At 38.0% G+C, this 24,782-nt stretch overlaps 1 protein-coding gene across 1 annotated transcript in view; it reads left to right on the plus strand.

Moving 5' to 3' along the window:
- Positions 1 to 24,782, plus strand: part of LOC124273687 (inactive tyrosine-protein kinase 7-like) — a 138,156-nt gene that overhangs the window by 83,740 nt on the left and 29,634 nt on the right. Inside the window, exons 5-7 of the mRNA XM_046708961.1 lie at positions 837 to 984; positions 2,350 to 2,480; positions 18,031 to 18,160. Of these exons, the coding sequence (XP_046564917.1) occupies positions 837 to 984; positions 2,350 to 2,480; positions 18,031 to 18,160 (409 nt within the window). The remainder of the gene's footprint in view (positions 1 to 836; positions 985 to 2,349; positions 2,481 to 18,030; positions 18,161 to 24,782) is intronic.

The raw sequence follows: 24,782 nt of genomic DNA on the forward strand, positions 1-24,782 counted from the left end.
TCAAATTATGGTAATATAGCATCGTTGATCTTTTTATTCATGGCAAGGATCCTGTGTCCTCGTTTATTGATCAAGAATCAAATTTTGCATGAATAGCCGGAATGGGGTCGCTGATGCAGTAATGTGAAATTTGTCATTTTGATTTGTTACCTTAGGGTATATGTTACAATGGTTAACTTGTACATGTGGATGAGTAGGTCTCAATCGAAGTACGTCCGATTGTAAAAGGGTGTTCTTGCTGTGAGCTATCATCTGACACATGTCATAAGGTTTGCTCAAGGGAGAGGTTTATGACTGTATTTGTGATATTTAGATGCATGCGGCCACTTTGCAGGTGCCCTAAGGATGCAGGTCTGTTCGCACTGCTTGTGCGATAAATCACATATTCCCCCTTGCAATATACAACCACTTAACATTCTCGGCATGAACCATGCTTGCTCATTACAAAGTAAACTTTCAGGTCTTTTTTCTCATTTTATGCCTTTTCTCTGCGAATGGTTAATAAAACTGTGGCAATAGACCTGATCTCGTTGGGTGGAAGTCCATGCAGTGAATGCAAGGCTTGGAGCCCGTCTGCTTCACTACAGTCCTCTCACGTATATAATGGCCCATGTTATCCCGCACATCTTTAATTTTACCCAGATTAGCATAAAGTCATTCAACAGTTATTAAGGGGCGTTTTCCTGACATGTTACCCTCCTGCCTTGAATCTCCGAGCCAGGCACCTCCTTGCATAAACACGGGATCTAAATGGGAAACTTAATTTCCTTGATCAATATTCTTTAATTTTGCAGAAATTTTACAATGATTAATTGCATTTTTTGTCTTATCGACAGCTCCCAATACCCCGCATTTATTGGAGGATCGATTCACGGCATATAAACTGGTCCTAAAGAACAGCCCCGCCCGTCTGGATTGCGCATTCCGAGGGGCAAGCCGAATCGATTGGTTCTCCAACTATGAAAAACTGTCCAACACATCCAGGTATTGGCAATAAATATCCTTTATTTGATATCTTATTGTGTCTAATCACTACTGATAGCTTTCACGAGACACTAAATCATTAAGTGTTCAGCCTATATTGATACACATTTCTCAGTTACCACTTTTCAATATGTATCAGTTTTTATTTGTTGATTGTAATTCCTTCATATCATAGGAACATAGTAGCTTGGATCTACTGTAATGAGTCCGGATCAATGTAACAACAAAACTCGGCCTGAGATCATATATCTTCAGACATTTACAAGCACATTAATTTGATATATTGATCATGTGAAGACATGAGAGTTTTATGGATAACAGCTTCTTTATAGTTTCTGACGACATTTCGGGGCTTCTTCTGGCCCCTTCATCTGGTGGACACACAGACAGACAGACAGATATTTATTACATCTCACCATTGTACATCTTAAAAAGAAGGGGCGGTGGGGTAGCCTAATGGTTAAAGCGTTGGCTCGTCACGCCGAAGACCCGGGTTCGAATCCCCACATGGGCACAATGTGTGAAGCCCATTTCTGGTGTCCCCCTGCCGTGATGTTGCTGGAATATTGCTGAAAGCGGCGTAAAAATAAACTCACTCAGTCAGTCAGTCTTAAAAAGAATATATATACAAACATAAGACTTGGTACAGTAAGCATATGGTACAACGCCACTCACATTAAGTTATGAAAGTAAAAACAAGCAGGCATTTATGCATATGTAAAAGTGATTGTTTATCCATGTTAAATATATTTTCTATGTTGTTGTATTAAAAGCAGGTTTGGGCAGTAAGATAGAACCCACGTTGTTTAAAAAGGACACATATAACTGTTTTTGTAGTTTGACAATGTTAAAATGTTGGACACTACAACCGTAACATTTGTAGAAAAAGCTATTCTAAAATCATCATTTAAGGAACTCGGTGATAAAACATGCTCTTCATCTTCAATAAAATCATTCCAGGTAAAACAAACTCTATCCTAAACATTTATGTTTGTGTATCTTTCCGTTAATATTCTTAAAGGTGCTAAATACGAGTATTTTTCAATGTGCGACACACTCGAGGAAAGGCAACAAGCAGCCCTGAAATGTCATTACAAACAATAAGGACGTTTTATCCATAAAAGTTACATCTCATCTAAACGCCTTTCAAAAACTTGATCTAGTATAATTGTAAAGAAATGTGCCTTCAGTAAAAGAAACACCTGAGGCAACATTTATTTCATCAGATAGTTTTTTCTTCTTTTGTTTATGTTATAAGAATTCAAGTATTCAGGATTTTGTGTCCCATTAAGTATATAGTTTAATTGCTTAAAAGGTTTTGTAATAACAGTTCAGCATATTCAGGAAGATAATGTTTTGCTTCAGACATAAGGTTTACAACAATGGGTCGCTGTATTTTCCGAAAGTGAGAGCGGCAGATGAAGGCAGCTACCGATGTGAGGGCCTCAGCGACAAGGAGCCTGCCCAGACCTTCACCTCCGAGCTGGTCCTTGTGTGTAAGTATATTCTCACTACTACCTTTGTAGTCGGTGTATTTCAACACAATAGTCGAAGTGCTGGGATGCTTTGTGGGCGCTGATGGTGTGTAGGTGTACACTGACTAGAACAACTCATTCTTTGGCAGACAATAGACTGAGCACTTTGTACAAGAGGCTCCTTATGGGTTGTGTGTGCAAGTATGTTGCACACAAAACCTTCAAGGAGCCTCTTCCTAGCTTCATCTCATTCAACTATTAGTGCACACTCGACATCTTCTGTTACACACTGATGGCCAAGATGTTAGGATGAAAGATGGATGAAACATTTCCTGTCTCATACAAACTTACTTCATGTAAAATATAGATTTTTTCAAGAGGTGCAATATTTCTGGAATAAATAGATGAATAAAGCTATTTAAACCTTTGTATAAATTCAGGAGGAGATAACTCCACTGTCAGAGTATGCCCATCAAGGGAAGATAACTCAGCTGTTATCAGGCTTGGTGACTGTTGATTACAAGTTTCATACCCAAGAGAATCAATCCTTGCTCATATAACTGGAGTATTGGTGAGGTGTCGCATTAAACAAGAAACAAATAAGATTTTTGCCACATTCTTTCTTCCTTTATCAGCCTGAAACATCATATACCTAAAATACTGTTCAAAACACTGTAAAACAAACTCACTCACTCACTCCTTCCTTCCCTTCCCTGACTAACAGTGTTGACCCTGACATGTTCTCACTAAGTGAGTGAGGATGACCTGTGAGAATAAAACCCTGTATGTGAGAGTGTCTGCCACCCAAACCCTGACACTACCCCCAACCCCCCTTAATGTGAGGATTAAGGAGTTTTCCATAACAGATGGAACTACTTTTTTAATGAAACGGATGGGAAAAAAGCTTAATTTGAAATAAATAATTGATGACCAGTATGATTAACTTGTTTCCTAGCAAGGAGAGAACTTCATTGTTCATGTGTGTTTGATCGGGGAAGTGGCCAATTCCCTTTAATGTGTGCTGGGGATCTCTTCGGAATGATGTCATTGGAAGCGGGATTCTTTTAGTTGGTTACGTTACAAATTTGATAGATGCAATCACAGATTTGTGATTCTATGTCTGATACGAAGGAACAGTCGAAGTAATCTTTGGCTGAGCACCAGAGAAATAACTGTTTTCAATATTGATGGCTTTGTTACTAGAAAGTAGCATTTTATATTTCAATGTCAGCACTTTTTACTGGTTCTATGGTGGTGTGAGCTGAAGCATTCTTAGTGACAAAATGTCTTATTTCCTAAACCGAGCACGGGTTTGTGGGATTGATTTTCAAACAAAAGCGTCAGTGAACAACGCCTCATTCACGTCACTTAGCAATTATGAGATGCAGGCTCGTTTGTTTCTTTCTGACATTTATTCCATAATTCCATCGAAGAATATGGTCCCTGTAAAGAAATTTGTTCTTCGTTTATGTGAATATTGTCATTCTTCATAATGATTTACAGACACTAGTGGTCTTCATTGCATAAATCAGGAGAGATCGGCAATGTTGGACCATCGCCTCCAGAGATAGTTCTTCAGCTGGGGGGGGGTGGGGGTTCATGAAATATTTATTAAAGAGGATTTGTATTTAGAATTAAGGAAATGTAACAATTACAAGACCTTAGACCAGTTTATTATGAAACTGCTCGTCTTTTTTCCTGAAGATGTTCAAATAAAGATGATGGTGTTTAAACATTTACAGACTGATGTGAGCATTCTTTTGAAGCAAACGATTATAGTTGCACTCCTAGATGGCACTCATCTCTTATTCATGATGGAAGCGTCGACTAAATCCACCCCCAGATTCAACACCATCACCATACAATATGATATGTCAACAAAATTTAAATTTATTTCCCAACAACATGGAAATTAACATGTCTGATGAGAAGAAGCTCTTTGAAGCGTAAGCGGTGTTAAGCTAGGTGTTGTAGGAATGCTCAGTGGTACCTTTTGTTTAAAAAAAATTAACTGAAATAAAAAAGGTAATATAATTCTACGATTGATTTCACATGATATTCTCCTTGTGAACAAAGGCAACATTCCTTTACACTTCGTAAAATGAAAATCAATTATTTTGTTCAATCCTTACAAAGTTAACTTGAGTTGGTTTCATTGCCATGGGGAAAAGGGTATTATGGAAATAAATTAAAAGGCAGTTACCGGAAAACATGTTTCATAAAATATAATGGTGCATGCTTCGTTTATAGTACTTTTAGAACTTATTTGATTTGTTGGATGTAAGAAATATTCATTCTGAACTTTTGAATTTTTATTCTGACATGTAATACATATACTGTGCAAAAAAAGTAAGGGATCATATATATTTGGGAGATTTTTTGTCTTTGGTCTTCAACTACAAAGACATATCCCCAAAATACTTATGATCTCTAACAGTTTTGTTTCATTATGTGTTGGTATTTAGTTTAGCCTTTGAAGGGTTTCCTGTGCAGAATGTGTATAATGTATAAAAGTAGTTGCATGGTAACATTTATCATGGGAGCATGTCCATGTTGATACATGTTGAACATGTCAGTGTTTATTATGATGAGTGACAATCACTGTTCTCTTAGGTAGACACAATAAATAATCATAATGGACAGGTAAGTGTTGGCTAGCTAACGACCACTCATCACCTGTCCACTCAGTGTCCAGCCAGCAGTGTCACAATAAATACCTGCGTTAAAGTCAAGGCTTACCTGGACGAGACAGACAGGTGAAATAAACGGTGAATAAACACCTTGTCCTTGGTGCTCCCTTTGTCAGGTAATTGAGGGGATAACGATGCCTGCTTGAGTTACCTGAGATTTTACAGCCAGGTGATCCTTTCAGCTGTCACCCGTTGTTCATCATAAGTGAAGGGATTAATTTTTCTTTGAACTTTGTAATGAAGAAATATTTGAGATCAGACACACCATGATCATTTAAATATTTGGCTTTATGAAAACATCTTCCCAATTGAAATCATGTCATGGTCATTTATACATTCCTGGTCCAAATGACAAAAAAATCTTGCCATCACTGAAATATCAAAGGTTTTGAGATATTTATATTAATCATTGTATAGTAAAGATTCCATGCATAGCTAGACTAAATATTTGTGAAAAGGCAACAACACTTAAAAGAGCACCTATTATCAATGAAGGTTTGCTGTTATATAGCTGAAATATATGTTTGCCTTGGAACAACAAAAATCCAATCTAGGTGTAGACTGTGTAATATGTGAGTTATGCAAAACTGGGATATAAAGTGAGTTTCAGTACTGAACAATATGGAATAACCCACAGTATATACACTATGGACATAGTATAAAGTCAGTTTCAGTACTGAACAATATGGAATAACCCACAGTATATACACTATGGACGTAGTATAAAGTCAGTTTCAGTACTGCACAATATGGAATAACCTACAGTACATACTGTCTATGGACGTAGTATAAAGTCAGTTTCAGTACTTTCAGTAACAATATGGAATAACCTACAGTATATACAGTTTCAGTATGGACAATACATACTGTCTATACAATAAAGTCAGTTTCAGTACTGAACAATATGGAATAACCTACAATACATACTGTCTATGATACACTATGGAATAACCTACAATACATACTGTCTATGGTATAAAGTCAGTTTCAGTACTGAACAATATGGAATAACCTACAGTACATACTGTCTATGGACGAACAATATGGGTATAATGTCAGTTTCAGTACTGAACAATATGGAAACCTAACCCACATGGACTGTCAATGTCATTTCAGTACTGAACAATATTGCCTACAGTACTACTGTATGGACTGTTAATGTCACTGAACAATATGGAATAACCCACATACTGTCTATCTATAGCCTTCTGTAGTACTGTTACACTGTTACGCTATGTGCGTCCTAATGGTAGCAGTGTTAGACAGGACCAGGTACCTCCTGGTAGTGCTTATGTATATAGACCGTAATGGCCTACACTGTCATATGAAGAACTCTACGTTAGGGGTCGGCACCCAGCTAAAGGGTGCACCAAGCATACTCTCTGATTGCAATTACCAGCGTGGTGATGTTACACTAATGTCTAAGCTATTCCCTCAATATTTATTCTGATGGTTATGCATACCACAGGTGACAGCATTCTATATCTCACTTGGCAGTAAATTGGATTCAAAGATGATATGCCAAGAGCTATCACGGATAACACCTACTTCTCGGGAACTTGTCATTCATCATTGTGGGATATAGCAAATACATAATTTACCAATAAACGGAAGAAAGAAGTCGTAATGTGAAATATTAAAGATGAAAAAAATATAAAATAATTAACTTGTCATTTATCATTAGGAGAAGTAGCAGAAACATATGAAATATGTTAGATGAAACATTATAAACTAGCAAAATAGCTTGTAATTCTTTGTTGTGGGTGGTAGAAAATTTATATATTAGATGAAATATATATGTTAGATGAAACATTATAAACTAGCAAAATAGCTTGTAATTCTTTGATGTGGGTGGTAGAAAATTAATATATTAGATGAAATATATATGACAGATGAAACATTATAAACTAGCAAAATAACTTGTAATTCTTTGTTGTGGGATTTTAGAAAATTAATATATTAGTTGAAATATATATGACAGATGAAACATTATAAACTAGCAAAATAGCTTGTAATTCTTTGTTGTGGGTGGTAGAAAATTAATATATTAGTTGAAATATATATGATAAATGAAACATTATAAACTAGCAAAATAGCTTGTAATTCTTTGTTGTGGGATGGTAGAAGATTAATATATCAGATGAAATATATATATGAAAGCAAAGACAACTAATAAATTTAAACTTTTAATGATTTAAAAATGTTGATGATGATGATCAGATTGTGTACCTTGAGCATCCTAATAGTTGGAAATAGCACCATATAAATGCACTATTATTATTATTATTATTGGCTGTCGGATAGTGTGCAGGCGTGCATCCCAAACGCCTTGATATATATGTATATACATGCATCTTGTAGACTGATGGAGAGTGGCAGGATACAGCACTAGAAAGGAGAGAGACAGGCAGGCCATTACTCTGACACAGACAAAGTGCATATGCCAGCTAGTTGTAGCGTGGAGTGACATGCCGCTCCATACTTCTCTGTGAAGGCTGTTCGCCACTGTCGTACACTGAACCACAAACACCATATAGCTTGTCTACACGCTAACACCAATTTGTTGCCTACAACTTTATTACCTTGACAATGTCTAGTGTTGGAAACAGAATGGAACCGAGTAACTAGCTGTGTTCAGATACAGTATCAAACACCGAATTACTTCTTGTTGGTTGTACGAGGGTATACTAAATGTGGTTTCAGTGTCGAAGGAAATATTGTTGTGTCTATAGTGAAGTAGATGCTATATCATTTATGATATGTCCCCTCCTATCTGCCATTTTCTTTCATGAATGTTAAGTAGAAAATTAAATCTTCCAAAACTTTTTAAAGCAATTTTGTGGAAAATGATGAAATTTTGCCTTTGGTAGTCTTAATGTCTGAAAGGTGAACTTTGGTCTGTGAAATTCAAACTCACTGACTTGTATCTGAGCAGTTCAATTTGGGTCTGAGTCCTGGATGGACGTACTGTAATTTGCTGGGAATAAGATAAGCTGTGGTGTTGAAAGGGGGAGTGGCAGAATGATTTTAGATTAACGTTTTTCTTGGAACAGGAGCGAATCTTACACTGATTGCTTCCAAAATAAGACTGCTTGTCTTCTCATTTTTTCCCCCCGGAAAGAGTTCAAATATTTTCTTTTCAGGTATTTTGATGATCCTTGTTTTCATTTAGCGATCTAAGATGGAGGAGTTTTAAAGCTTGTTCTGGAATCCTTCATTTGTGTTGGAGGAAGGATTTTAAGTAATGTTTACAAGCCAGCAAATGTGTAGCTAATAGAACCACTAATGCACTTAGCCAACATTATGTTGCAGTTTTTTTACTTCAACTTTAATTCTATTTTTTAGCCAAACATTAAACATAAAATCCGATTTAAGAATGATTTCCAGTAAGATGAAGTACGGAAGCGATGCGTGTATCTGTGATGTGTTTGTCGGCAGCTAGTATCGGTTGTCCGAGCGAAATGCCTTCGTCCATCTTGTTGTGTGAGTGTTGAGCTACATGATGATGAATGAGTCAGTTTCGTATTTCGCCTATTCCGTTAGAATATGAATGTTTTAGTAATATTCCCACTGAGACTACACTGTCAAGGAAGGTATGCCAGACGAGTGGAGATTGCTAGCTGTACAACTAGTCTTGTTAAGATTCTGTCTTCAAAAGATGTTTGCTTTGCTAAAAATATCAGCTCCTGTGCTGCTACAGGTAGGTACTGTAGCGTCTGCTACAGCTATTTCCCTACAGATCTCAGTCTTTGGGATTCCTGGCACTGTATTTGGGAGAACTGTTCCATATACAAAAATAAAATCATCTTCATCATAGTTTCAATCATGGATACTCACTGATTGGTTTGCCATTTAATGAAATGTTTGAAATCGAGAAATATGTCTCCTGTCATCTGTACAGTCTTCTCAATGCAGATTATTGGTTTGGACATTGTTGTGTGGAATATATTATTAGAACAACTTCAGTAATGCCTTATCAAGCAGATCACATTCCCGGCCTTCAGTGAAACATGTTTGCACGACATGTGCCCTTTAATGTATTTTTATGAAGTTACATAACGGAAATATTTGTACGTGCATGTCAATGTGATTTATCCTATATCACTGAGAGTCAAAATATTTACAATATATTACATGAGTGATAACACATGGATAACTCCCAGTGATAGCACATAGATGAATCCCACAGACAGAAGCAGCACGTGGGTTGCGGAAACTCGATGAACATGAGATCGTGTAAAACTTTACGCTCACAGTGTCAGGCTGATCAACATCTTTCTGATTCAAATTATCGCAGTTCTTACAATAATTTGACCTGAAGTGAAATATTCCTGATAAGTTTTTCCTGAAGACTGATATCATGTAACAACTGTAGGGATTTGCTTTGATAACACACACCAAAAACTTGGGTTTTATGTAACACATTTTTTCTATAAATTCAGTTTAACTTTGCTAATGCTCTTAAATTGACAAGTTCCTTTTGTAGGAGATGTGGCAGTTTTAAAGAGATGTTTACGCTCTGTAATGATTGACATCAGTGAATTTTATTTGATGACTGACTTCAGTAGTGAGTCAACTTTGGCAAACAGTTTTAAAAAGACGAATATTTTGTTCTTTCAAATACTGACTTCTATTGCTTTTAAACAGCATTTTCTTTTATTTTTAGGTCTGTATTTCTAAAAGTGAAATCTGTTTGATAACATTTGACCTGTTTTAGATATAAAACTGAAAAATACAGACTTTAAATATATGGTTAAATCGCTCTAATGGTAATGGCATCATATGAATATAAACAAGGTACAATGAAGATTCGGAATGAGGTACTTGAATGTCAAACCAAAACCTTATAGTATTGGTATGCAAATGATAGTTTCTTGTTCGTAACAAAAACGTTCATTTTGTTGCATGAAATGGGTAACCTTAATTACTATTAAGTCAGTTATAGATTGTCTAACTAAGTTTGGGTTAATGAAGTTCCGGCAATTGACATCATTCACAATAATCTGCTGATACTAATCTCTCATTTCTTTGATTTATGAATGTATTTCCTCTTTGGGAATATAAATGTCGTAGTGCATAGCATCAGGTTGAAATAATTGCTTGCATAAAAATGGTGAGTTTTTAGTCACCCAAGGTGGATCTCACATATAACCTGTGTTTTATCGCCTCGTATATAAGCTGGTTTTTATGATGTGGAAACGATAAGATTTGAGTAACAGTGGGTGTTAACTGTCGGCATTAATGTAGCTGGGCTCACACGTTAGACCTGGTAGGCATGGTGTGTTTCTCGCATTGACTTATCTTCAGACAAGAATTGTTCAAAAGTAGGCTGGCATTTCAGGTACGAAAATGTACGGTTTGAAATGGCTGATTGCTTGTTATTCCATGGGCAGTAATGTTTTAGGAGGGTTGGTATTCACCCGTTGCTTCTTTCGACAAAGCCATCTTACTGACAAAGCCGTCTTAGCCCTTACACAATACTATAACAAGGAGTTTGGATAGTTGTGGTACTAACATGGTTTCTGTGGGACAGCTGAAGGACTTCTCTCCCGTGTTCATTTAAAATAAAAGATGATTGTTGAGTTTAAATACAGAGACTATGGACATGTCATCCACTTCATTGTTTACTGGTGGTCTGTCTTTGTTGAAGGACACATACTGAATTACTACAGATACAGAATCATTACAGATGCTGAATTGCTACAGATACTGAAAGGGTACAGATACTGTATGACTACAAATACTGAATCACTACAGATACTAAATCGTTACAGATACTGAATCAGTACTGATACTGATTTGATACAGATACTGAATCAGTACAGATACTGAATCAGTACAGATACTGAATTGCTACAGATACTGAATCAGTACAGATACTGAATTGCTACAGATACTGAATCGCTACAGATAATGAACCGCTACAGATACAGATACTGATACTGAATCAGTACTGATACAAATACTGAATCTGACTCACACTGATACTGAATTGCTACAGATACTGAATCAGTACAGATACTGAAAGGGTACAGATACTGTATAACTACAAATGCTGAATCACTACAGATACTGAATTGCTGCAGATCAAATTGGTTGTTGAGTTATTTCACTGGGTACATTGTGTGGAGAGTGTCTAAGGAGGAATGAACTTAAATGGTTGTGAAACAAAATTGCCTTCCAGGAACAATAATCATATTATCTTTGTTACGATCTTTCATTAGTTAGGCTATATCGCCAGGAATGTAAATGTGTGGTTTTGCATTAGTTTTTGCAATATTACGGCAATATTACAGCAATATCACCGCAGGCGTCCCCGAGAATGACGCTTGCAAGTTCTAGTCATGTGGTTCAACCAGAACCAGAGGGTCCTCTTAAATATGGGTTCTGTGCTGGTCCTCAAGTCAAGTATTCAGATGAGCATCTGATTTACAAACCTAAAAAAATATATCGTGGAATGTATTGGATGTGACTTTGGAGGTGTGAAAAGGGTCAATTATTCATGTAATTTTGTATCCTTGCTTAGATACGACTGTAGTTACGGACAGGGAAGGACCATGGTGTAATGAAGTTTGGGATGAAATATTTCCTTATGTCAGCATGTTGGGCAGCGACTGGTGGTGACGTCCAGATGATTGACAAGGTGTGTCACTATGGCAATGGTGTAAGATGATGTGAAATTGAATGGGAATGAGTCACGACCATCATCTCCGTCATCTGACTCTTCCTTCCTGACTGGGACACAAAAAGGGTTAACCTTTGGCTCCCTGTTGACCCTTTTGTGTCATCCCACAATGTATACAGGGAGCCAGGTCACCGTTCAGGCAGCTTTCAACAATTTTGAATCACGTAAAGGCGGCTTGGGAAAATGGATATTTCTCATGGGGATTTTTACCTAATTGGTTTAAATATTGGTCCATATTTGATGATGCTCTGGAAATGAAAGTTTCGAGAAAGATTTTGGTTTTGCAAGCAATTCCTAGATTGGTTGTCTATCTGTGGCATCACTGGGCAGAGATGATTGGCAGAGGGGATTATCTCTGATGACAAAACCAGGAATCAGTGGCCTATGTAACACATACCAAACCTTCTCACACACCAACCAATTACAAGGCTCCACTATGCTTGGATTTAATTGGAGCTGTTTCGTTTGAAATGAATGCAAATTAAAACACTTGACCTCTGCACCCTAGTGTTGAAGAGCTGTTCCTCTCTATTGATTGAGCACAATGTCATGATTGCATGGTTCGATGTCCTAACTCTGTGTTGCTGCAATGGCCGACACTGTCGTCTGCTCAACAGATGATAAGCTACACTGACTACAAATCCTTTACAGCAATAGGATATGGATAACGCTGCTATTCTTCCACAACAGTTTTGTAATTAACTAGAAATTCATGCCAATGTTAGTTTCTTGCTACAAAGAAGCTGTAATATTTTAATCTGTGTTTGCCATCTTTTTCTCCTCTGATGCATGGGTATATGCAAAAACATGAAACAGAGAAGTCATGTTTTATGATCAGTGATTTGGTAGGAATGTCTGAACCTGCTTTGACAGAAGACAACACATTTGGCAGAGAATGTTTCATTGTTCTGTAGGCTTCAGTTCCTGGAGATGATTAAATATATACCGACACGACACACCCACACTCAAAAATTGGTTTAATAAATATATTTTTTTAGCATATATGCAGTAACTGATTGCTCCTTGTGAACAAAGCTTGAAATGATATAAGATGATACTGAATGGACACAAACTATTAATGACTTCATACATATTTTGTTATAATATTCATGTAAGCATAAATAATACTATTTGAATGTCATCAGTATCGGATATTTAGTTCTACATATCTCAAGTTTGTAATCCTATTAATAATCAGATTAAGTAAACGTGAACCTGATTTAGCGGAACTTTGTAATCATTCATATTTTCAATTTACGAACTGACAGTTTGTGATATTTGTGTCCTACAATTATTCCGCATATGAAATACAAACGGACATTGTCAATGTAAGTGTTCACCCTATTAGTTTCCGATGTCAAGAATGGCAATAGCCAACAAAGATGGCTGACAGGTTCAATCAAGAATACATCTATAAGATGTTACTGAATTGCCATTCATGGCATGGATCTGCAATACCCGCCAGCAAGGATAACAATCTTTTCCACTTCTGTGCTTGTAGAATGACTTGGTGATTAAACTGGAAGGTTGCCTGTATCTATCTTGGTGAATATGGCGCCATCTATCAATGTTGGAGAGGTGGATCGGGGTCTGCAGGAATTGGGGATAGGATCGAGTAGCTCAAGGTGTAATTACAACCGTCTTTGTCTCCTAGTAAATAATGCTTCACATACTGAAAGTAGCAAAAAACACTGACAGACGATGTGATTAATTTGCGACATTGCCAAAGATTGGCAAATAAGTGGCAAATGAGGCCAAGAGATTGTCAGTACCCTCCCAAACAGAGATAGGAATGAAACAAGGAAATATATTGATCAAACATGGGCCTGTCAGCATCTGGGTTAGAGATAGATCAGGGAACTCAACTCGTGAGATATAGGCAATCGCAATTGCAAATGAAATCGTGCAACCCTTGGCAGTAATCTTAATCAGGTCAGGGTAGATGTTGAGGTTAAGTGTTGGACTCCTTCCCAATCATGCAGTCACAGAGATATTGACAATCTCATTTTGATAGAATTTCTTGAGAATTACAAACTGACGTGAGTGTTGTTAGTATTGGTAAAGCTAGATTTGATCATGAAGTGATACAATTATTGACCCTCTGGTTTCTTCACCTATGGTGTCCTCCCGTATATAGATGTAACAAGTTTTAACTCCCCCCAACTGAGCTAGTGGTTTGATTTATGATCTAAACCAGAATGTGGTTGGAACTGGTCCCTAGCAACCAATGATGACTATAAGAGTGAGTGAGTGAATATTCCAGCTATATGTCGGCAGTCTGTAAATAATTGAGTCTGGTCCAGATAATCCTTTGATCAACAGCATGAGCAGCGAGCTGCGCAATTTGGAACCGATGACATGTGTCAACCAATCAGCAGCCTGACCACCCAATCCCGTTAGTCATTACAACAAGCATAGGTTACATTCATTCTAACCGGACCTTCATGATGACTATAAGACCAAGAGGATTGGGTGGTCAGGATAGGTGTCAGGTTAGTCTAACAGCATAGGTCATTGCTCACAATATCAACCATTGAATTGTCTCTTGTAAAACTCACTTATTTACATGTCAATTATTGCTTGAATATTGTCAAATTTGGCATTAAATAGAACATGGATTAAAACTCAAATTCTTTAGGTACTTGCAAATTTAAATTAATTTGAATTATTTGACCTCTCTTTGTTCATGTGATAATAAGAAGATATGGGATATGTCAGGAATCATCAGGTGCACAGTTTCTTTAATCTGTCATACAGACCCTGACACAAATATACCCAATATAGCCCATGCAAGTCTAGAGTACCACAGTTTCAGATCTAAAATGAAGAAAGTTTCTGTGATCCTTTTAATTTAATTTAACTTAGGAAACGTTTTATATTTTTCTGTAAAATATGTTCATTTCAGAGACTGGATGTCAGTCTTGATATTTCTTTCAGTCAAATCTCTGGGTTATAAAATCAGGATATAAATGTTGCAAAACAGAATTTATGAAGAAGAAGATTTATTGTTTGTTTATAAATGTGTTGAAAGAAGTATTTCCATGTCAGTTAAACATACTAGATGTTGGTATCCCCAAATGTTGATTTAATAGGTGAATGATCCCTGATGTCTAAATAAAGAATATATGTTTCGCAGCATATGTCAACATATTTACTGCCACCAGTATAGTTTTGTTTTGTTTTTCATTTGTCATCAAATATATAGTGCAGTTCATGTTGCATCATGATTGCCTGAGTACCGAGGGTATGTAATTCACAGTTGTGTAGAGAGACATCCATATATTAAAAATATATACAATTAGGTACTAAATCTGAAACACCTCCAAGTCTCAAGCCCAGAAAGTGGTTGAGATTATTTTAAGAATGCTGAAATTCTAATAAAATACTCCTACTTAAATATTCATCTTTCATTTCCGAGATTTAAGAAGTTTGATGTTGTGACTAGTCTCACAGCAGTGCAAAACGATTGAGACGAGCTACCAGAGAATCCCTGCTTGCTGCTGCCCTGATGCTAATCTCGCAGTAAATCAAGTGAGACGCAGCTCAAGACGTCCCACACATACAAAACTGCTGACTCCCAGCGTGGAGGTCAGAGTCGTCTTCTATACAGAAAAAGCCATTTCTTTATCCTTCAAAAATATTTTCTGAAAGGAAATATTGATTATGTGGATTTCTTTCACACAAATACTGCATGAAGAATGAAACAATGCCATTGGGTCTGTTTGGGAGTTTTTGAACTCGTAAACATAACGCAAAACCAAGTAAGCTAAATCTCTGGCAAGCATCAGTATACATTTGTCATGTGTGTGAGACCTAGGTGAAGTTTTGAGATTACTGATAAAAGGTCAAGAAGCTCCCTAAGGGTTTCAGCGGATACAGAGAAATGTTGCAGAACCTCGATCTCGGCTGTCCGACTACACAAAACCATTTTTTGTGTACTGAGTATCGTGTGAATTAAACTTCAAGTAAAGCTGGTACATGGACAGGCATCATTTTATCATTTTCATTTCCTGGAAAAAAAGTTTTGGCAATTTTGAGAGCCTGTTTTTGCCTACACCAAAACATATGAAGATCAGACCCAGTGTTGTTTTAGGCAGATGAGTGTTACTGTAAACAATAGCTACATGTAGAGGAATATTTGCTCATGGCAGCACGCAAATAAACACAGCCCAGTCTCGGGAGACACAAAGTCCGCCTTCAGTCCGAACTACTCTCTGGCTCCTATGGCAGGTAATTTCCCCCACCTGGCCTACATTTTTGCCTACATTCTGAAAATTGCCCTGAAGTCGAACCTCCTAATTCTGGCACGATCATTTCTGCTAGTGCGTCTTCTTTCACCTTGCTGCCATATTTATTTGATCCTTCAGAGATGGTGGAATCTTAAGATTTGGAAGAAAAACACTCGACACATGTGAACAAATTTTGTCATGTAATTGAAAACATGGTGGAATAACTTCACTTCCTGTTCCCTGTGTGGACAGCAGGGGTGGTAGCCATCCTTGGGGCAGAGGTTGTCAGCGTGTCCTTTTCAGACGCTGGGGTGGTAGCCATCCTTGGGGCAGAGGTTGTCAGCGTGTCCTTTCAGACGCTGGGGTCGTAGCCATCCTTGTCGCAGAGGGTTGTGAGGGTGTCTGTCTCAGGTGCTGGGAAGGTTGTCTGCCCCAATTATACAACCATCCTTGGAGCAGCAGTGTCTAGAGACATTGTCCGACATGGTGTCTCCCTTACATAACTGTCAGTGCTAGTTTATTACGCAGCATGTGTCAAGAACCACTTTCACGAATGGTTCCTGGAAGTCTGGAATCACAGCCAAACCGCTTATAACAACCAGTGTATGATATTATACAATATCGAATGTATTTCAATTCTCCATTGTATGCACTTACTGTTTTTAGCTCTGGCTGTGTAAAAGGAATGCTGAAAAAGATATTAAAAACATCTCCCAACTTTCTGTAAATGCCAGTTTCTCACATTTTAAACCATTTACATATTCTGAATGAAATGAGATATAAAAATGTTTGGCCTGATGGTAAATAAATGGACGCTATAAATTACTGTTTAATGGTTTTATCACATAAGCTTTCTTTACTTATCAGCTTGGTCTACTTGTATCCAGGGGAAACCTGGTTGATACGGCGCTCCAGGGAAGTAGTTTGCTCCTGCTGAAGTCAATAAAACCATACATCACGCCTTGCTACTTACAGCTTATAAGGGTAGACTGTTGTATGGACTGTTTGATCATCCACAGAGGGAAGGGGGTTGGAACTGTTGATTCTGATGGGGAACCTAATCACAGACTGGTGATGTGGGGAATGTCGTCGATGATGTGGGGAATGTCGTCGATGATGTAACACAGTATGGTGTGCTTAATGTTTACAGATTTTAAAAGTGTAACTTATTTAAGTTATTAAATGTTTTGCAACAGCCCTTTCTAGTTCCCATATTCCAGTCTTTTGAAATGTATATGCAGACTGATCTATCAAATGCCCATGTTAAAAATGTACAGTGTTAATGTTGATACATTGGTGTATTTATTATTGTTTTGAAATGACAGGACTTGGCGCCCTGAAATTCCTGTGCAGGGACATATGAAAATATGACGGCAATATTATTAATATCAGTTTATCAGAAGATAATGTCAACTTGCAATTTTTAGAATTATACAGAAATATTACTTGAGTTGCACAAATGTTCTTGAAAGTTTTGAGCTTGATAAAGTTGACTGTAGGGGTCTCTGATAAGATGTGGAATGTCATACACTATAATGATATATGATGATAAGAATTAGGATGTTATCAGCTGCCTTCCATTCAGCCCAGACCAGGGGCACCTGCTAGGCTGCATCATACTGTGCCTTGCAAGTGAATATGCAAATTAATTACGACAGCATGGATCAACAGATTTACACCTGTCTTTAAAAAACTGAAGATTATTAAAACATTAAATCAATGGAATAAAAATACCATTTGCTCATGAATAGGAGATGGATCATGATGAAAAATACATCATCTTGCTGCTTCTGTCATAGCCAAGACTTTGAGTTGAACTTACGACCACATTTATGTCAGAAATTGATAAACGTGATTACAAAAACTGTTATTTCATAATTTTCTGTTTCAGCGAAAAAACGTAACAGTGATTGTAAATTATGGAAATTCTTTAGCACCAAATTGAGACTGATGTTTTTCTTTTTCAGCCCTGGGAGAAATTACATCAGAGACGTTTGAGCCTCGTCTCAGGGCTAATTATCCCGTTGTTGTACCTGTCCATGAAAAGTTTGAGGTCAAGGTCTTCCCACCAGAGGGAAAGCCAAAACCATCATTTCGGTAAGTAGTTTGGATGTTGTTTATGGAAAGTAACTCACGTCAGTCTCTTACCAGGATCAATACCCAACTTGTACATTCCTGGAAGCAAATAAAATCTGTCCCATTTTCTGAAGACCACATTCCTGGGCATATCCAATAAGTATTTTGATATAGGTATGTTGGACAGAAGCTGGTTGTGAATGAAAAAGACCTGTCCGATTTTCTGATCAAAACAAAAATATTTTGGAATGACCAGATTGCCAGCGTTTTCCTGAAAAGGATGTTGATATAGGTCTATCAGAGATAGAAACAACATGGTTCAGTTTCATCCAATTCTTTCGTATCCTTCTGGGAGATGCATGAACCAGCATTCATACCAAACTGAAGGAAACTTGACCAGAATTCCTAGCAGGAACCCAGAGTCACAAAGACCAAGATGTTTTACTTCATAACAACATGCAACCTTAGCACGTTAAGACTTTCTTTGATATGATATACAATAACATTTAGAGGGTAATGAAAAAGAGCTGTCCTAGAATGCTCTCCGACCTTTGCCAGGCCTGCGTCTCCTGGTACGGAGGGAGGGGTGATCAGAGGATCAGCCGAGGGGGATTCGGAGACAGGAGAGGGAGGGGATTACTGCCATCAGCAGTGGATCTGAGCAGCTTATGCTAGAAGCGCTTACACTGAGCTGGTACGGCAGTGTATCCCGCTGTTGGTGCTGCTTCAATCCATCTGTCCCTGCTGGTTATTGTTGAAGGTGGGTTATGAACCCATGCCACGCTGATTCCTATGTTGAAGATCATCACTTGTCAATATTTGCTCCCACAAGGTGGTCAGATTAACTGAGTCTTCAGCTCAGATGCATGTTAAATGGTAAATGTCATATTGTGTTAAGCCATAAAAGCCATGTTTGATTTATCCTGTGAATGGGAAGGTCGGCAATATGTTTCAATATGCTTCGAATCAAAGAATGTCGTACCTGCAGGTGTACAGTTGGTCTTGTGATGTAGAGGGATGGAATAACACCTAAATGTACTTGAGCATCACAATGTGTGATATGATGTTACTACTGTGTGATATTGTCTAGCCTTGCTGCAAGTCTCTGCTGAATGATAAGTCCTTGGATATATTATAATTCTGTCCTTATAATAGTCAGGTCTGGATATGTGTACAGTTCAGGAGGGCTTTTATAGGGATGTTATTTATATATCATCTAGGATATGATCATTGCCTGAGAAACTTGTGCAAGTCTAGGTGCTTTGTGTTGATACAATCTAATAGAGTCTTCCAAAATAAGAATATTGTGAAATACTATCTTCTCAAGAATTCAATTAAACCCCTAGGCAAAGAAGTACACAGGTTTCATTTTGAAAAAATGGAGCAAACAAGCTATTATGTGATGGTGATGTGTTTGATATGGGTGCCATACTTGTGTTTTAGACTGTAAGTTTGCAGTGTTTTAGGCTTAGTGCAGTTTATAATAGTTATTCTTTGGGGGTTCAAATCCTATCTGTTATGGCAGAAGACATTGTTAGATCAAATGACACAAGTTGGCTACATGTTTTGAATGCATCTTTATTCATTCCTATTATAATATAAGACTGTAAGTTGACATGTCACTTCTATGGTTTTGCATTATGTACTCACTTTGTAGGGTCTACGTGTATTGCATCAGTCCCAGTCATGAGTGAGTGAGTTGGGTTTATCTCCACTTTGAACAATATTTAAGTCATTTCACGGCATATCAGCTTAATGTGGGAGAAGATCCTGAAGTGATTCCAGGCTTAGATGTTTGCCACTCTGGTGAAAACTACACGCTTTGTGCTTCCGAACTAGAAACTTAATCAGGGCGAACAGGGATTTGAACCAACAATCAGCGGTTTCTGGCACACCCAAGGGAGGCAACTGAACACTGAACTGTGGCATCTCAAACAACCATTATCGTTGTGTGTCATTGTACAATCTTACCGCTGAGGTAATCATGAGTCCCTCAATATAGACTTCTCAATTGTGCTAGTAAGGTTGTTCCGCACAATGGCAACCGGGTGACTAATCAGAAAGTTAAATTGGGCCCTGTTCGGTAGTCAAAATATTATCTACATGCAAATGTCAATGATCTAGACCAGTAAATGGGGCAGAACTCTGGTTATGAGGATGTAAGAAATGTGTCAGACACGGAACTGCTACTCCCATCAACGTCTTCACACAAGCTGTCATCCAATAAATGTTCTCAAGATTTTCTGACAAAAACGTTTTAAAATATTATTTTTCAAACGACTTATTACTGGTATGTCTTTTTAAATGTAATCTGGAAATGCATATTGATTATTTTTCCAAACATTCGGACAAACTTTCAGATGAAATTTAACAAGTTTAATTGGAGTGCCCATTATGCTCATGATCATGACAGTATCGATTATGTCGAATATTTTAGCACAGGCAAATGCCGGCGGTGAAAAAATTCATCTGTGGACTGAGAGACTTAGTGAATGGAACTGATGAGAAAAATGAGACAGTGAAATATGCTGAAGCTAATTGATGACATCACAATCCCACTAGGGAGCACATAACTTCAGTTTTGCCTCACTTTGCGCCAACATGGAGATCCTGTAAATTTATCAGCAGACTTATCCAATCTTTCTTTGTCAATTCTCCATCGGAATGACTCTCAGAGGACATGATCCTTCATGGCGGACTATAGTCTAGATTCGGATTATTCTGCATCAATGAAAGATTTTAGGAACGCACATTTCAAGTGTAGAGTTGGATACATGTTTTAATTTAAGGTTAATGCCTCGACTTACATTCTGCAATTTATCGCCTAGTTTTAGTTGCATGGCTTTTTATTTATCACCTAGTTTTGGCTATATGGCTTTTAATTTATCACTTAGTTTTGTCTATAAGGACAGTAATTTATCACTTAGATGTGGCAGAGTTATACTTGCAAAATCAGCATCAGATGGCTGGGAGGGGTAAAATTGCAGTTAAATTTCAACAGCTTGTTTGTCATTTAGCGAAAAACTCATGCATGGCAATACCTCATGCATTTCCAGTGACAGACTTTGACAGTTTGAAATTAGATCATGCAAGCACTTCTTTCTGAGAGAATCTTTCCTGTCAAGATGAACTCAAAACGGTTTTGAAAATGTCAAAAAAAAAGGTTTTTCGTTTTTCTCAGTGTACGTAGAATTCATAAATTAGTCAGGAAAACTTTCAAAGATCTCTCAGCAGTATGCAAAAAAATCATGAGATACGTGTCTAAGGTGTTTTTTTGGTATATGTTTGCAAATATGTGATAGATTCTTTACATTTAACATTAATGTTAGTTCCTTTTGAAATAATTGTTTGTAGTTGATTATTTTTATGTTAATTTCACAAGGTTCAAAGGAATGGCTTTTTTAAGGTGGAATGGCTTGTTAATGCTGTTTTCCTCTAGACTGTTTCTAAAAGGTGTTTTGAAATGTATGATATCTTGAACCTGCCCGCCAGTTTCTAAAGTTGTCAATGTACTAGACTGTAAGTATTACTTGCTCTGCTAATGTCAGGATCCCATAGCAGGACCAGAGCCGGGTTTGGGTAATATTTCTTCCAGTGTGGGTAATATTTCTCCCGATGTGTGTAGTAGTTTGGTGTGTATTACACACAGGAATGTTTCTGAGCGAACTCCAACCACTTCCTTTGCTGATTGTTTTCTTACTTCATCTGTAGAGAGCTCTGAGACTCCGGTTCGGCTTATATACTTTCAACATTGCAATCTCATACCGGACCCTACCTTCTCTGGCGTTGGTAACAGTACTTCCTGTGGGGTTTGCTGACACAGTTTGACTGGAGGAAAAGTTTATTTCATGAAGTAGCCCATGTTTCACACATGCCGAGGTGACATTTACAAAGGATATGTAAGAATATGAAGACAAATATTATCTGTACATTAAAAAAATATATTCCCATGCGTTCCATGAATAGAAGAATTGTGCATATGTAGAGACGTAAATGTTACAGTTAACAATCAGCGGCAATATCAACAAGAACAGATTTGTTGATGATATCGGGAGCTATCATTACACTGACTCGTGTGATTGGCCGTGTGGTGCCGTCTCACATGGAGGCTGTGTTTTACAGATGTGTGTTGCCATTCTCCTGGAGCAGCACCAAGGTGGTGGAGAAGGCAGACATTGAAGTACTTCCATCTTTGTGGCCTGGTCTGTCGGAAGGAGAAGCAGTGCAAATTGTCTCAAGTGCTGAAAACGGCAGCTTTTTATGATGCTTTAACGTCTCTGACAAACACCAACTTCAAACACCGCCAGTAATGTGTATATGTTTGTGAAACAGTCCTCGTTCAAGTTACAAAAGATGAGAACGGAATGTGGCCAGGTTGGCGAATGTCAGAGTTTTATCTTCTGCCGATTATCTGCCTTCTGGCGCAAGAGCGATTGGCTCATAAAATCTTTTGTAGACAAGTTGTAGAGCATGAAAAGTAGATACTGCTGTATCTCCCCTCCTCGTCACATCTGATGTGGAGGTGTAAGGAGCACAGTCCATGATCGGAAACAATGTTGCCTTCACGCATCACGATGTTGTTGCTGCCACACTTGCTCAACCTTATCCCCATGAAAGCATCCCTGGCTCTTGCAACAGTGGAAGCACAGTCCCTTTTCACACAAAAGGAAACAAATGTTGTACATTGTTATCATATGTCCATACCAAACTTTGCGTTATATGTCGCCAGTGTGGGCGATAAACAATGTATTGCACTGTTCTGTTTCCTTGTTTTCTGATGAAGAAATTTGAAACCTATCACAGGAAGGGAATTCTGTGTTAATTAAAGAAAATCTCAATGGTTTCCTTCCAAAATTGAATCTTTACAATTCGTAATGATCTGAGACTTTCCTGTAAAAGAAAAATAAACAAAGTTTATTTTGTTGATTTGAACATGTGCAACCGAAGTCCATGTGCAATCCAGATGTATGAAACTGTAACTGTGGTCTTCATCTAATAGTTCGCAGTCACAAGTGCAGGACACGGGAGAGGGTCTGTGTATTCTTGTGGCATGGTCCAGGTGTGGTTGTGTGAGCCGCAGAGTCTGCTACCAGCCGGGCAGATACCTTACACCTGTCACTGGTGGAATACTGAACGTCAGTCATTCATTTTTTTTACTTGATCAGAGAGTGAGTGAGTGAGTGAGTTAAGTTTTATCACGGCATATTGAAATGGGCTTCCAGCATTGTACCCATGTGGGAATCGAACCCGGTCCTCGGCATGACAAGCAAACGCTTTAACCACTAGGCTACCCCACCGCTCCACTTGATCAGATAGGTTAAGCATACATATATATACATTAATGAATCAGATTTCCACTGTTCTAAACTAGCTTTTCCATATGGAAATTTTTTAAAATAATATTTATGAATTTCTGATCAAAAGATTATTGTCATGATCTTGACCTTAACCTTTCTTCTTAACAAAACTTTAAAACAATGGACATCTGCTGCTTATTAAAGATTCATATTGAGTACAAATGGCCATCAGCTTATCACCTTTCCATAATCTGACATATGTCATGCAGAAACTAGCAGATGTCCTATATTAAGGGTTTAGCCTCAACTAGACCCAGGATAAGTGACATGATCTTGACCTTAACCTTTCTTAAAACATCTGCTGTCCAGTGCTGTCAGACCAGCTTGCCTAGTTCACAGAAAAAACACTCAGAGTTTATTGGTTAAGGTCAGTAATTTGTAACTCTAGTGTTGATACCACAAATTAGTATCAGTCGCTAACACCAGGATTTGATAGCTGTCGGTATATTTACTACTTTGCTGTTAAGCCCTACATAAAACCTCCTGTCATGGACAAAATTCTCCAAATTAAATTTGTTAGGGTATAATTTGCTGCTGATGTCCAAGTGCCAAGTTGTCCGGTCCTGCTGACCTTCCAGGACCATTAGGATCAGGAGAGACAATCATGGCATTATAGATTCCGACAAGGACCCAGCTCACTTGACAGACATATGAAGACAGGGATTACCTGCTTGGCTGACTCCACAGCCTTCTGGGTGTACGCCTATCATGTGTCTAATTACATCAACCTATAACAATCACTGCACGTTTTATAACCTGGTTCAGGTTCCCCATGTCCAGTAGTTTAACCTGGAAGTGGGCAACAGTGATCTGAAGGAGGTGTAGGTTTCTAACACAGGTGACTGAGTTCTGTTGGGGTCTGTGATGTGGTATTGCTCAACACTCTCCCTGTCGTCTCTTGCTTGGGACACTCTCAGATGTAGGGTCTCAAGATTGGGACATTTTCAGGTTCAGTCTCTTGCTTGGGACATCCTCATATTTAGATCCTCTAGCTTTGGACACCTTCAGATCTAGAACCTCTAGCTTTGGACACCTTCAGATCTAGAACCTCTAGCTTTGGACACCTTCAGATCTAGAACCTCTAGCTTTGGACACCTTCAGATCTAGAACCTCTAGCTTGGGACACCTTCAGATCTAGAACCTCTAGCTTGGGATACCTTCAGATCTAGAACCTCTAGCTTGGGACACCTTCAGATCTAGAACCTCTAGCTTGGGACACCTTCAGATCTAGAACCTCTAGCTTTGGACACCTGCAGATCTAGAACTTCTAGCTTGGGACACCGTCA

This window comes from Haliotis rubra, unplaced genomic scaffold (genome assembly GCF_003918875.1).
Source record: "Haliotis rubra isolate DU_JTF1 unplaced genomic scaffold, ASM391887v1 Scf183, whole genome shotgun sequence".
NCBI lineage: Eukaryota > Metazoa > Mollusca > Gastropoda > Lepetellida > Haliotidae > Haliotis > Haliotis rubra.